At 40.6% G+C, this 14445-nt stretch overlaps 1 protein-coding gene across 14 annotated transcripts in view; it reads left to right on the top strand.

Moving 5' to 3' along the window:
• Positions 1-14445, top strand: part of PARD3 (par-3 family cell polarity regulator) — a 629380-nt gene that overhangs the window by 593109 nt on the left and 21826 nt on the right. For all 14 annotated transcript variants that reach the window (XM_088462693.1, XM_088462692.1, XM_088462686.1 and 11 more), the window contains one exon: positions 6436-6556. In XM_088462693.1, the coding sequence (XP_088318819.1) occupies positions 6436-6556 (121 nt within the window). The remainder of the gene's footprint in view (positions 1-6435; positions 6557-14445) is intronic.

The raw sequence follows: 14445 nt of genomic DNA, 5'->3' as shown, positions 1-14445 counted from the left end.
TTACAAAGAATTTGTAGCATGCAGTCAATGCAAAACAACATCACAGAATTGTTTTGCAGACATAATGAGCTTGCATTAAAATTTAATTCTAATTTCTCTGATATTGTACCATTTATAATGTCTGACCTTAACATAATCAGGCTTATTATGGAGATGAGTGTGTTGTTCTCTTTGAAAACAGTTTTCTGTGTACTTGTGGCTAACACACTGTGCCATTTTTCTCCCGCACTAGATGTGTTGCAACTAGACGTATGTAGTTTCCAGGTTACAGCGACAATGGAAAGAGAAATGCAGTGACTTTGGTAACATCCACAATGTCACCTAACAAGAACTTGATGTGTGAATGATCTGATGAACAAAAACAAGAGTTTAATAGCTGGACATTCTGCAGACTCTGAGTGGAGGCTCAAACTGATCTTATTTGTTAGTTGTTTTTTTCCTCTGTATTCTCTAATTGAAGTTGTCAGAAGATTCGGAAATTCGGTTGGAAAACATCATTCCCACTAAATGATTGCTGTATACACCTGGGTAAATAGCAGATCTGATCATCACACAGAAATGATTTGCATATAATATAGTGTAATCAGTGCAGTGACCATGCACATTGAGCGCCAACAGTACATACTGACACGATACTGTTCAGTATCAGATGGAATGGATTCTATTATTGCCTCAAATCAAAGTGCTCTTCTATGATAAGATAGACCGGTCTAAAATAGCATATTGCATTTCAAGAGCTTGTGATAAGCATGTGCCAATCTGTTAGCTCATCTCTGAAACGTACATAGAGAAAACAAATGTATGAGAATTGCAGCTGTATTTTAATTTGTTTAAGTTTTCCTTGTACACAGTTTGTCTGGTGTACATTTACCATTGGCAGGCATTTAGGGAAACCCTGTCTTATAGTATTTAGTACCATCCTTTCCTTCGCTTATAATGGAGGAATTTGTTATTGTTTTGGAGGTAATGAGGACAAATTTAGCATGGTGCAGATACGAGAAAGGGTCTGCACCCAAATTCCATGCTCTGTCACAGATGTGAGGGGGTTGTCCCTGGAAACTCTGACAGTGCAGTACAGTACATTGTACTATTTAAAATGGAAAACTGATAAGGGATAGTAGTGTTAAGGTGCGTACACACGGAACGATATATCGTAACGATATTGTTCCGTGTGTATGCAATGAGCAACCAACGATGTGCGCTCCCGTTGGATGACAACGATATCGTCCATCGGGCATGAATGCAGACCAATCTGGACGATATCGTTCATTTTCCAGAGGGGTTTGCGATCGTTGGTCGTTCACCGTTGGTGATATCTTTGGTGTGTGGATGAACAATATCGTTCATCCAGCACACCAGGAATTTCAAGGGATGTCGTTCGCTGAACAGATCATCCCGTGTGTACCCAGCATAAGTTCTTCCAAGATTGCAATGTGTATGATGTGCAGAACTGCACCGTAGCATTACATTTTCTCTGTAAAGTACTTTTTATATGTTGCCATCTATGGCTGGTATGCAATATGATAGCCACCCCAAACATGGCACCTGATTTGGCATATGCCATAGCCCTAAAAGCAGGTGCCACCATTGCTTTATCTCATATCTGTATACTACTGAAGGATTCCCAGTTTAGAGCACTAATACTACAATCCATCTGGCTTTATTGCCTAAATGGCAGATGGCACAAAGCATAGATCTCTAGCCTACTACACACCAGGTGGAGAGGTCCTGTTCGTCTGTGCTGCATTTATCAGATGGTTAATACAGTTTTAAAGCACCTAAAATAGGGATTATTTTAGATCTCAGTGGTGCAATAAAGCAACAACGCTACGAGCATATTTGCCCTTTATACAAGATGCCAAGAATATAATCGGCAACGCTTATTGGGCCTGATTCAGAGTTGTACGCAGATATGAGAAAATAGGCAATAATTGCAGCCGCTCCCAACAGCATAGAGATGCCCACTGGAGCCGTCACAAAATCACAGCAACTGCGCACACATTGGCAGTGCACACGCAGGCCCTTACTGGGGCACTCTAGTAAGTCTCTGGCCATGCAGCATGCCCGTCTGAACAGAGATGCCAGAGCCGCATTATATGCATACGGGATCGCAGACGCAGCCAGCGTCATCCCCAGAAAGCGGCGAGACACGGCTGCATTTTTCCCACCACTTTTCCGTCACCTCCCCCAAGCAGTGCCTGGATGTCAATCACCCTGCGTGTTAGTAAGCGATGCATGCGGGATCACTAGTGGGGTTTAACGCATGCACATTGCAAAATGTAGTCCTGTGGTTTACCAATAATCGCAAAACTCTGTAAATATCGGCCTAACGTACAGCTCCGAATCTGGCCTATTGTTTTTCAAGCATTTGAAAAAAATAAAAGTATCCTGGTCATTGTCACTGCTGATCAGACGCATAGCAGAGCCTGTGCACATCTCACTGAAAGCTCCCTCATGGGTTTATTTGAACTGGATTGTCATCTATACTTCTTGTTCCTATACATCACTCAGAATATTCATTATGTAGTGTAACTGAAAGCCCATGTTATTTAACAAAATGAGAAAGCACGTTGCCACTCAGAATACCGACTGCGGCATCCCGATGTTTGGTATTTTTTCTGACAGGGGTCGGGTAAGTATACTTACCCTCCTCCCCCACCCCCTAACTCCCCCTTCATGCCTAAACCTAACTCCCCCCCCTTGGTGCCCAACCCCCCCCCTAGTGCCTAACCACCCCCCAGTGGTGCCTAACCCTACTCTCCCCACCAAAACCTAACCATAACCCTGCTAAGCTCCCTAAACCTAGCCCTAACGCTAAGGGCACCCTGGACTTAACTAGTTCGGTCTGGCGTCCTTCGGTATTCCGGCGCCGGGATTAAAATAGGAGTCGGTATTTCGACGCCTACCTGAAGTCCCTTGTAGGGATTTCAGTGTAGGTATAGAGACCAGCGGCATCGCGCCCGCTGGTCTCATAACTACATCCCGTCATGTACACAGAACCAACACGACCAGCTACTGTAGTAGTCAGAACGGAGAGTAGTTATCTCATTGATTAGTGAAACTCAGTAAATTGAGTCCACTGGCAGACCTCTTCAATGGTAATAAAGTAGCCGTCAGTATACACTTGGCAGAGCAACTGCATATTAAAATGGGGCATGCAGCTTTCACCTTTTAATTCATATTTAAAATACCATTCTAATTTGTAAATGCTGTTCATTTAATTGCAATATTTATTCAGCATCTGAGATACAGAATGAAGTTAAATACACTTTTCACTTTTATGTTTGTTCTTTGGATTAAAACCTGCGATGAGAAACGTGTCTCTGCTATTTCTGGTTATTTCATATGTTAATATCATAGTCACCAAGGCCCTGATTCAGACCCACTCGCAAGCGGCTGTCCGCTCGCAAGTGGGTCGATGGTCTGCACTGAGCATGCGCACGATGGAGGGAGCTCCGTCGTGCGCATGCGCCAGACGCGACGAGCGAAGGAAAGTCCTTCGCTTGTTGTGTCTGATCAAAGGGGGCGTGCTGTCGATGTTGATTGACAGCACGCCCCCTTTGGTGGGCGTGCCGGGGGCGTGCCTCCCTGACGGGGGCGTTCCCGCGGGAACGCCTCCCGTCAGAAGCCGGCCCACTGACATCACTAGTGATGTCAGTGGGAGTGATTTTGGCTCTGATAGAGCCAAAATCACTCTGGGGCTTGCAGTTGAAAAAGTCAACCGCAGGCTCCGGCTCGCAGTTTCGATGGTCGCGATGGTCACGACCATCGCGGCCATCAAACTGCACGCTCGTATAGGCTGTGGGTGGTGATCCACAGCTATACGAGCGTCCAGGAGGACGCTCCATTTTTATGGAGGGCGGCCATCATTCAGAGCGTGCGCTCTGCTCAGAGTGTACGGCTTTTGAATGAGGGCCCAAGTTTGTTGTTGCTTAAGCACTCCCAATATATGTGCTGCCATTATCCATACTTGTGTATGGCGGTAAAACTATTTTACATGCACTTTTTTACTCCAACACAGTAAAAATATCCTTAAAGTGCATACAATAGCACGCATGTTGTTCATGTGTTGCGTTGGACTACTTTAAAACTCAATGAATGTCTAAATATCCATTAAAACGTAAATAAAGTATCATGGGCATATATAGACCTGCACCCCTCCTCCATCCATTAAATACGTGGCAGTATCTAGCATGACTGAGATAGTGAAACCTTTGCTTTTTGATGGTACAATGTACACAAACTTTGTTTGAGCCACAAAATTATTGAAAATATTGTATAGAATTACCTGCATGCTGTGTGTTTAAGTTGTAAATTAGATTTGGGGCCCATTCCCAAGATATTTCATTATTTTATGGAAATATTCCAAAATACGGAATATTCCGATATCCAAAATACACCTGGTCCCAAGCATTTTGGATATGGGAGACTCAACCTGTATATATTTCTCGGTTTGTTTTTTTCTTGTTTTTTTCATATAAGGTGCAAACAGGGAGATTATTAAATGCTTCAGGGAGATTGCTACTATTTCAGGGAGTCTCCGGGGCAATCGGGGAAAGTTGGCAAGTATGGGTAGGATAAGTAAACACCCATTTTCAAAAAGTTGGCCCTTATACAGAGTTTTTACCTCTATTTTACCCAAGATCGCCTCTGGATTTCTCATTACAGACTTTTCTTCCTGGGCAGTGCACACAACAGGTGGGATCAGGACTGGTGCTACTGTTAGATGAAGCTAGGTGATTGCCTAAGCTAAGACATGCCAATGGTTAGAGGGCACATAAACACTCGAATGAGGGACATAATGTCAGCTTCTTCCATTTCAAGCTGCTGGCTGCTGACGTCCATGTTACACTGGGAGTGTGCTGCTTGGCTATAATGTCACAGCCAAGAGCTACAATGACAGTCAAAGGAGGAGAGAATTCCACCTTTGCCTCCTGACCCCCACCTCGTGGCTGCCACTTTAGAAGGGAGGAGGAGCACTGACAGGACTAGCATTGTCACTTGTTGGGACTGTCTGGATGGGAATCATGGCACCTGATTGGACGGCGGCTGAGATCAGCCACTCAGGTGCCACTATTTTCTTGGAGGGCTCTGCATAATTTTCACTGTGTACATAGATATGTTTGGAAACATCAAGAGTTTTATAGAGCAGCTGTTTTATTAGTAGAGGAATGTTAGTGGAATAATGTTCTCCTCTTGACTGCAATTTCACTACTTCACTGGCTGGACATTCTTTCTGTCACTCTGGCCTCATATGAGCACCAGGGACAATACATCACTGCTCCACAATCCGCAAACAATCCTTTGTTTTCAAGCAAAGGCAAATAATGGGCGGATAGTACCGATTTATCAGTGTAAATCTTATTGCTGCAATGTAGTATTAATTTATCTCTAGCAGCTAAGAAACTTATCATTCTGAGTCTACTTTCCTGATTCTCTGAACAATGAACCTGCACAGGGCTTGCTGCATGCGTGGAGCTGGAACATCTATTTCAGTAGTAAAAAAAGTATATATATATATATATATATATAGAGAGAGAGAGAGAGAGAGAGAGAGAGAGAGAGAGAGAGAGAGAGAGAGAGAGAGAGAGAGAGAGAGAGAAAAGAAAAAAAAAGTTTTAAACCTAAGAATGTACAGTAGAAAAGATATATAATTATATCTATTCTCCAACCCACAGAAGATAATATTAATCAGGTATTTTCTGTGGGAGAAAACAGTAACTCAAGTCTTACAAAGATTAGTAAATTACTTTTTTCAGTCTAGTATTTCTGTCACACCACACTGGCCACAGTGGAACTGGTACAGTACTTCTGAGGTTTCAGCCTCTGGATTTAAAGGGGCTATAATATTAAATACAAATCGAAACATTCCTGGCTTTGGTTTTAATGTTCTTTCTCCTTTAAATCCAGCATTTAAAACGGTTGAAGACATGGCAACTTTGAAACTCATTACTTAGTAAATTTACTCTAAAAGACGTTTATTAGAAGTATAATACTGTAACTGTTATAGTTTTTGTATAATATTTATGTTTTAGTGGTTAACAATGTTTTTAAAATTGATGTCTTTAACGGAGCTATTCCTCCCATACAGAGCAAAAAAATTATTTAATGCCGCAGGTTTATATTTGTTTTAAAGATTACAATTTTTTTGTTAAACCTTTTATATATTATAAAGATACTTTCTATTGCCGTTACGTTTCTTCCCCTCAGAGGTGACCTCTAGGTGGTCAGAGCATGCTGGGTCCTGTAGTTTCACAATAGCTTGAATAGTTGGTTTTTGGAAGCCTTTTCTGGAGCATATGTTATTTAGGACTTTCACTACAAAAGAGTAATTCTATGCTTGTTGAATTTGTTCATGCACTTGCAAAGGTTTCATCCAAAATTTCACAAAATATTTTTACTGAGTGACTAATTATATTTTCGCACTTGTTTCAGCAATCGATCAACTCCAAGCAATCATGACCGGATACAGCGTCTTCGTCAAGAATTCCAGCAAGCAAGGCACGAAGATGATGTGGATGAACGCAGGCGCACATACAGTTTTGAGCAACCTTGGGTGAGTGCTTTAAGAACCACTACCTAATGGTGACGAGAAGGGGTATCAATCACTACAGCATGAGTCCGTAAGGTGCCACTGAACCAACTTCAAATGACCTTTTAACCCATGTCCTTATTGTCACAGCATGTGTCCATTAGAGATAATTTAATTTTGTATCTGACTTTGCCATCTGGCGAGTCATTTAGATGATATCAAATTTCTTTTTTCTTGCCATATTACACTGTTTATTTTTCAAAGTTGCAAATACAATAAAAAAAAAAATCACATATCTGTGAAATATGAAGAATTCAAATTGCTCAAAACAAAAATTGTAAGCGCTGAACAATGCAAGCAGTACACACACACATGCAATGTTTGTAATGCACCGTTCTCGTTTTCAGCAATTCCAATTCCTCATACTTCTTATTTTCATAGATCTGTGATTTTATTTTATTTGCTTCTTTGAAAAATTAACACACTTTAGTGCAGTGGTTCCCAAACTGTGCGCCTTGGCATCCTGGGGTGCCTCGGGACATTTGCAGGGGTGCCTCAGGTTGGTGATCCAGCACCAAATCAAATTATTTATGGTCAATGTACTGTAAATATGTGGACAAACAGAAGCACAAACCTGTCCCCACCACATAACTGAGCCTAAAGGTGCCCACACACTAGGCGTTCAGGTCACGATCCGGTATTATGTCCGATTTCTCCCCCTGCAGTTGTGGTCACGATTTGGTGTTAAAAACAATCCAAAATGACCCACGATCTGTTGTGCATCCTATACTATTCCAGTGCATCGTGATAAGATTTTCAGATCTAGAGACTCACGATTAGGACATATTTTACAAGATCTGACGTCCCGATGCATTGGAATCGGGCTGATCGTGTAAAATATTGCCTAGTGTGTGGGTAACTTAAGCATGACAGGTAAGCACAATTTACTACTTCACTACATTTGTTTCTCAATAGCAAACTTTTGGCTTAGGGGTGCCGTGAGAACAAAGCTGATACTCTAGGGCGCCATGATTCAAAAAAGTTGGGGAACCACTGCTTTAGTGATTAGAATGTCCTTCGGGTTTACTTTACAGTCAAAACTTTAGTTTTGATTCTTTTTTATATAAGAACCTTCACTCTTTGCTTAAACTAAATGCACCTCAAAAGGTGTTCTATAACATTCTTCTGTCAAAGGAAGTGTAACCTCAAATATGTTCTGTTAGAATTTGTTCCCACACAGGGGTAACGAGAAAGGGGGTCTCAGATACAAGGTATGCGTGGGCCTGCTAATAGGGAGAAACCATGTACACTCAAGATAGTGTGTGACCCCCCCACAGAGGGGGTCCAGTATTCGCAACTAGGCCTGTCCACGTCCCCACGTGCTTGGACAACCCCTCCTAATGTACCGGGGCCTGAATCTCCTATGGTGGCCATTAAACGGTCACAATTCTTTTTGGATCTATATACTACTTCTACAAGGTCTTTCCTGAGTGAAACATATGCAGTAGGAGAATGTTTGACTTAGGACAGACTTGAGCCAGTGACCCCTCCCCACGCTTTCCAACCCCGCCGAAGGGCTCCCATTGTGGGAGACTGACAGAAGGGGCAGCAGGAAGGTGCTGCCGGGTAAGTATAGGGGGAGGAGAGACTCCTCAACTTGGCGAACCGGCGAATGGAGTCTGCAGTAAGCTAGTATAGTTATAATTATATGCTTATGTACACGCTATGACTTAGGGAATTGTCACTATTTAGCTTGCACTTTTTTTGTTAGAGAACCCATAAATAACTGGTTACCCATCAATGATACTGTAATTTAAATCCAATGATGGCACATACATCCCTTGTCAAGCCACCAAGGTAATTGTATTATAAAATAATTATCATATAAGCTGACAGGAGAGCTCTAGAAAGAGATACAGAGGGTGTGGAGAAGAGAAGGGAATAATACCTGCGTTAAATAGACCTATATGACTATTGTTATTCGATTAAAGTATTTATAAGCGACTGTCAATGAGCTTTTGGTTTTGTTTAAACCTTTATTTAAAATGCTTGTTAGGCTCACTGGATCCATTAGTATTAATTAATATAATTTGTGTTAACCTGCAAGTATCATTGAGAGATGTACACACTAAGGGGTCAATCCAATTAACCGCAATGATCTCCCTGGTGCGAGACATTGCGGCAACAGCCGCACTTTACAGCACCCTAAACTCGCACATAAGTGCATGCAGCCACATAGGGCGGCAAGCAAAGTTGTGCGAATTGAGGCTCAGAGTGGGCTGATACGGTGCTGTTGCCGGCATTTTAACATCGTGACAACGGCAAAACTTACTCTTTGCGGACAATTGCATTGACACTATAATTGTAAAACCTTTGCTCTCTCCCATGCTGATTGCTCTTGTAAAGCTGCAGTACAGGCCAGTTGCCCACAAACACAGCACATGATCCCAAAACAAGTCCAATAATAATCTAAAATTGATCTGATAATTTTTGTGCTTGTTGATAAATTCGGTTGGAAGACGACCACTATCAGTCTGTATGTTTGACTCTTACAATGCTGGAAATGTGTGGCCAAATTGGATGTGGATGGTGTGGCTCGGCGTTCTGGCTGTGTGCAGTATGACGTGCAATGAGTACTCCCTCTGATCATACACTGTATCATGCCTTACATCACCACATATGTTCACAATATATTGTCTAGTGTTTTGGAAAGTATAAATAAACTATTAATCTTGTACCCTTTATAGAATATTTGCTACAGATAATATGCTAATATGGATGGATTTACTGCTGCCATTGTTCAAAAATTCTGAAAGTTCATTAAAAGATCACAAGAGTAATAATCTATAAAAATAAGCAGAGGTAAAGTTCTTGTCTATTAGTCATCTTTAATTTGTCTACAGCGTATGCTTCAGTGCAAAAGGGTTACCTTGTTTGCCCATGTTCTGTTTTCATGCGTGTATGCTCGGTTTTCCTTGCAGATCAATGATCCCTTTTTTAATCTGTGTTAACGATCCATTCACCCTGTGGTGATAGCAATGGAGTGTTAGCAGTTTTGATGAGTAGTATTTGGTTTGACATAGGAAAAATACATAAATACTGATGTGTCCTCATACATTCTTGCTGCTGTCGTGGCAAACAGCCCCTCTTGGCGCGCCAGGTCCCATGCGACTTTGCTAGTGCCGGGTGTCTTCGTCACCCAAAAATGTGTCTAAGATGTGATAGGACTAGGACACACCAGGAGACTGTGCTGATTAATTTGATAGCATCTATCTCCACGTGGCATATTCAGGCGAGATGTATGGGGACACATGGTATGTAACTACCAAGAAACCAAAGTAAAAAGATCAGATTGTTAGTTACATAGATTCCATAAAGAGTCTAAAATGCTATTCATTTTTTTTCTGTTTGTGAAGTCCATCTATGCTTTAGTCAGTATTGCAGAAAGAACTGTTTAGTATTTTAATACAGGAAGTGATTTCACATAAGTTCCAGTAAGCAGTAACCAAAATAAAAATGTCATAATGCTACCAGAATGAAACATCTTGCTATATAAGGCAAGTCACGCACAGCACAGCACAAGAATCAAATATGCCCAGAGCAAAACAGCTAGATCTTTTAAAAACTTTACTGGAGCTTTATCATTATTTGAAAAATTTACAGCTGCAGTTGTAAAACTCAGAGCAATTAATGGGAAACCTTTTTGACCACAAGAAAATTATTTTCATTACTTGGAAAATAGATGGATTTTAGCCATTTACAATCCCACCTGCACAATGGTCTATTTATATTAAACGAAAATTATAGCCTTGTGGGGAACAACCATGACCACTTGTTCCTAAATATTATGTAGACCTGAGTCTCCACAGTTATATTTTGTCCATACACAGTCATGTATTTTTAATAGAGTCCAGACAGCATTTAGTTATGTCAGATGTATATATAGTCCTCCAAAAGATATATATATATGTATGTATATGTATGTATATATGTATATATATATATATATATATGTATATATATATATATATATGTATGTATATATAGAGGTTGAGTCTCCCTGACTCAAATATTCCGAGGTACGGAATATACCGAAATACGGATTTTTATTTTAGCATGACTGAGATAGAGAAACATTTGCTTACTGATGGTTCAGTGTACATAAATTTTGTTTAAGACACAAAATTATTACAAATATTGTATCAAATTACCTTCAGGCTCTGTGTATAACGTGTATATGAAACATAAATGAATTTCATATATGTACACAAACTGTTTGATCTACAAAAATATTGAAAATATTGTATAGAATGACCTGCAGGCTCTGTGTATAAGGTGTACATAAAACATAAAAGCATTCTGCGTTTAGATTTGGGTCCCATTTCCAAGATATCTCCTTATGGTATGCAAATATTCCAAAATACATATAAATTCCGATATCCAAAATACTCCTGGTCCCAAGCATTTTGGATATGGGAGACTCAATCTATATATATATATATATATATATATATATATATATATATATATATATTTATTTGTTTTGCCTTTTAGACAGTATTCTGTGGACAATTTGAAATGCTTCACATGTCAATCCACCTAAGTGGGCTTTGTATTCTAGCATACGGCAAATGTCATCTATAAAACTCTAGTTACTCATAGTCCACATTTACACAATTGAACAAAGTAAAAGTCCCAATAAAATGTCTCTTATTTATTGATTGTCTTATACATTAATCATTCCTAGGCCTTTCAATTAATTTTAGTTTCAGCTCTTTCCGTCATTAGACAAAACACTGCTTCATTTGTCTTAACTATGGCTGATGTAACTTCCTGTTCTTATTCCATAAAATGTACTTTTTATATAGGCAAATCTTAAAAATATAAAGAGAGGATATAAGTGTAATATATTATACAAGACCAACCAGTTTATTGCTATCCTAAATGCTTTATTATATTTGTCTGTGCCAAAATATTAGATTAACAGCTCTGCCGTGTATAGTGTCTGATGGTGTTTGTGTACATACAGCACACATCTGTGCGAAATGCGTTGGTAGTACTAATGTTTTAATGTACTTGGGAATATTCTCAGCCTGCTGAAATAATGCTCTCGTCAGCTGGGTTCATTTACTAGTTAGACAATTATAAACTACACTACCTGATAACAATAGGTTTTATCAAGCAATGTCTTAATATTTTTGAATTTAATATAACAGTTTAAATGGGATATTCAATATGGGAGCGAAAACATCATTTTTGCGTTAATATCGCACCTATGACGTCATTATCGCAGGTTTTACTTTTACACTGTATTCAATTTAAAAGACTTATCGCAGGTTCGAAAAGTCTTTGATAAAAAAAAAGGGGATAACTTTTCACCATTGAATAGGTGTCTAAAAAAAGGTGCAGAATTGGGGTTTAGGGGTGCAGGCTTAAAAAAAATAGCCTGCACCCCTGGGAATGACATTTAAAAAAGAACTGTGTCAAAAAAAGTAAAAAAAAAAAAAATAGGGACACCCCAAAAAATTAATTTAAAAATTGGGGTGAAATAAAAAATGAGAAAAAATTGTTTCAAAATAGGGAAATGGGTTCAGGGCTATTCTGCAAGTATGCGGCAGGTGTTTTCTAGAATAGATTTATAGCGGCAGGTGCACAAATGCAGAATATTAAAAAACTTACTTTAGGGACTTAAAAATATGCTAGTACCCATTTTCATGTACCCCAAATTTGATGGGACCACTTAAAAAAACGAAAAAAATAACCTAAGTGCTCTTCTGCATCACTTCTTCAATGTCGGGAAAAAACACCTGCTGCGGCTATTTAAATCCCCGACTTTCATTTAAAAGCTAAAACGGGGGTACCCATAGTGATCCCCCATGTTTTTACAACTTTAGGGGGGTCCTACAATTTTTTTAAGGAAAAATTCGTAACTTTACGCAAATCCAATTTCGCAGGCTCCTGTTTTCGTTAATTTCATATTGAATACAGGGATAAGCGGGCGCGCGCCCGATACTTTAACGCAGGTAAAATCTCCGATATGAAACGTAAACTTCGACAGCGAAGTTTACGTTTCATATTGAATTCCCCTCTAAAACTGTTAATGATTAACTAACATACTTATATAGAGGCATATTTATTTAAAAAAAGTGTTGCATGCTCCCAAAAATGATAATTCTTTGTAATATTTTTTCAGGGTTAATATTAAGATACTGTACAGTTGCTGGGACACGGGCTTTAATAAGTGTGTCCCGCTGATGAGTGAGAATAAAAGTGAAAACTTTTACAAAACACTTTAGTTCCGGGTGTGGACCCATCATTGCAGAAAACTTGCAGCTGTTTTTACTCATCATCCATCTTCTGTTTGATCCTGAACAAAGTACAAATATGTCCACATTCACCTTTGCTCAAATTACCTTCTGTGTACAAGCTCTTAGACTGGTATTAGATTATGAGTGCAAGACACCAGACCTACTATAATAATAACGCTTTTTCATGTTACTATTCATACATGCAGATTCTGAATGTAGGTGGATTAATACACAATACTTACTCTATTATTGTTAGCCTAAATCACAGGCTAAACTGGTATTATTGCTACGGTATACTGGGATGTAGTTAAGTTACCAGCGTCTGGAATGCCGGCCGCCATAATCCTGACGCGGAAAGCCCGATTTAGGATTAAAGATAAGCGTCAAAATACCGACGCCTATCTTTATCCCAATCCCAACAGCATCCCGAACGAAGGTAAGCGGAGACAGGTTAACGTTAGCCGCACAGGGTTAGGTTTAGGGACCCCCGGGGAAGATTAGGGCTAGGCAACCCCCGGGGAGGGTTAGGCTAGGGGAAGGGGAGGTTTAGGGTTAGGCACCACCAGGGGGAGGTTAGGGTTAGGCACCTCTAAGGGAGGGTTAGGAGAGGACAGGGGAGGATTAGGTTACTTACCAGCCCCAGTAGGATGTAGAGCCTTCGGTCTTCTGTTGTCGGTATTTCAACCGGCAGCTAATCAGATTCCCGGTATACTTACCTACTCATCTGAAATGTCTGGTAGATAATTTCAGAGCACTCCCCCAGGAGAGAAGACCAGCCTCCCGAATACCACCCACTTCCCCAATGAAAGTTGGCTTTTCAGGGACTTGAGCCATACTTGGCAACCTTGGGGCTGTCCCCTCTTGGAGGGAGCAGCCAGATCAGCACTGTGGCGGGCGTGTCGCAGGCAAGTGGGCAGCACAGGGAACATGATGGAGGTGTTGTGCAGTGGAATTTTGTCCATGAAGGCACAATTCAGCTCAAATTGTGTCATTGTCCGCACAGGAAACTTGCCCACCTTCTGGGAGTCTAGAAGAGCCACACGGTTTTCGGAAGCCTGGTGGACGATTTGAGAGAGAAGGCTTGAGGACAAACTGTGCCGTCATAGCCCCTCCCCTGCTGCTGAGTTCCTCTAATTGCATCATTGTACAGCGAGGGTGGGATTGCAATAATGCGATTCATGATGCTCCACTTTTCCCGTAAGCCGCAATTCAATTGTTGTAGACATCTCCTGCTGGTCATCTACATTAATAGGCAATTCAATTGTTTCTCCGTTCGTGCTCCCATTAGTAGTTATCGCAGCCACAAGCACCAGGTTTAACCACTGCACAGCGGCTAAATCCGTCTAAAGAAGTGGTTAGGGCACCCAAACCACAACCAGGGAGCCCAAAAAAACGGACTTGACACATTTCTTCTCTGCAGGCTATGAGTAGGAATCCCCTGCAGCTTTAGGATTCCGAACGGAGCAACAATTGAATTGCTCAGTTGGGCGCCTATTCGTATAGACACCCAGCAGAGGGCACCTATAACAAATCGCCCCCTTAATGTCATTCTCTGGCATCTCACATAGGCAACATCATAAAAGTAAAGTGGGAAATGTATAATGG

The sequence above is a fragment of the Taudactylus pleione genome, unplaced genomic scaffold (assembly GCF_031769625.1).
Source record: "Taudactylus pleione unplaced genomic scaffold, aTauple2 ptg000053l, whole genome shotgun sequence".
Lineage (NCBI taxonomy): Eukaryota > Metazoa > Chordata > Amphibia > Anura > Myobatrachidae > Taudactylus > Taudactylus pleione.
This window is presented reverse-complemented; position numbering and strand designations above follow the sequence as displayed.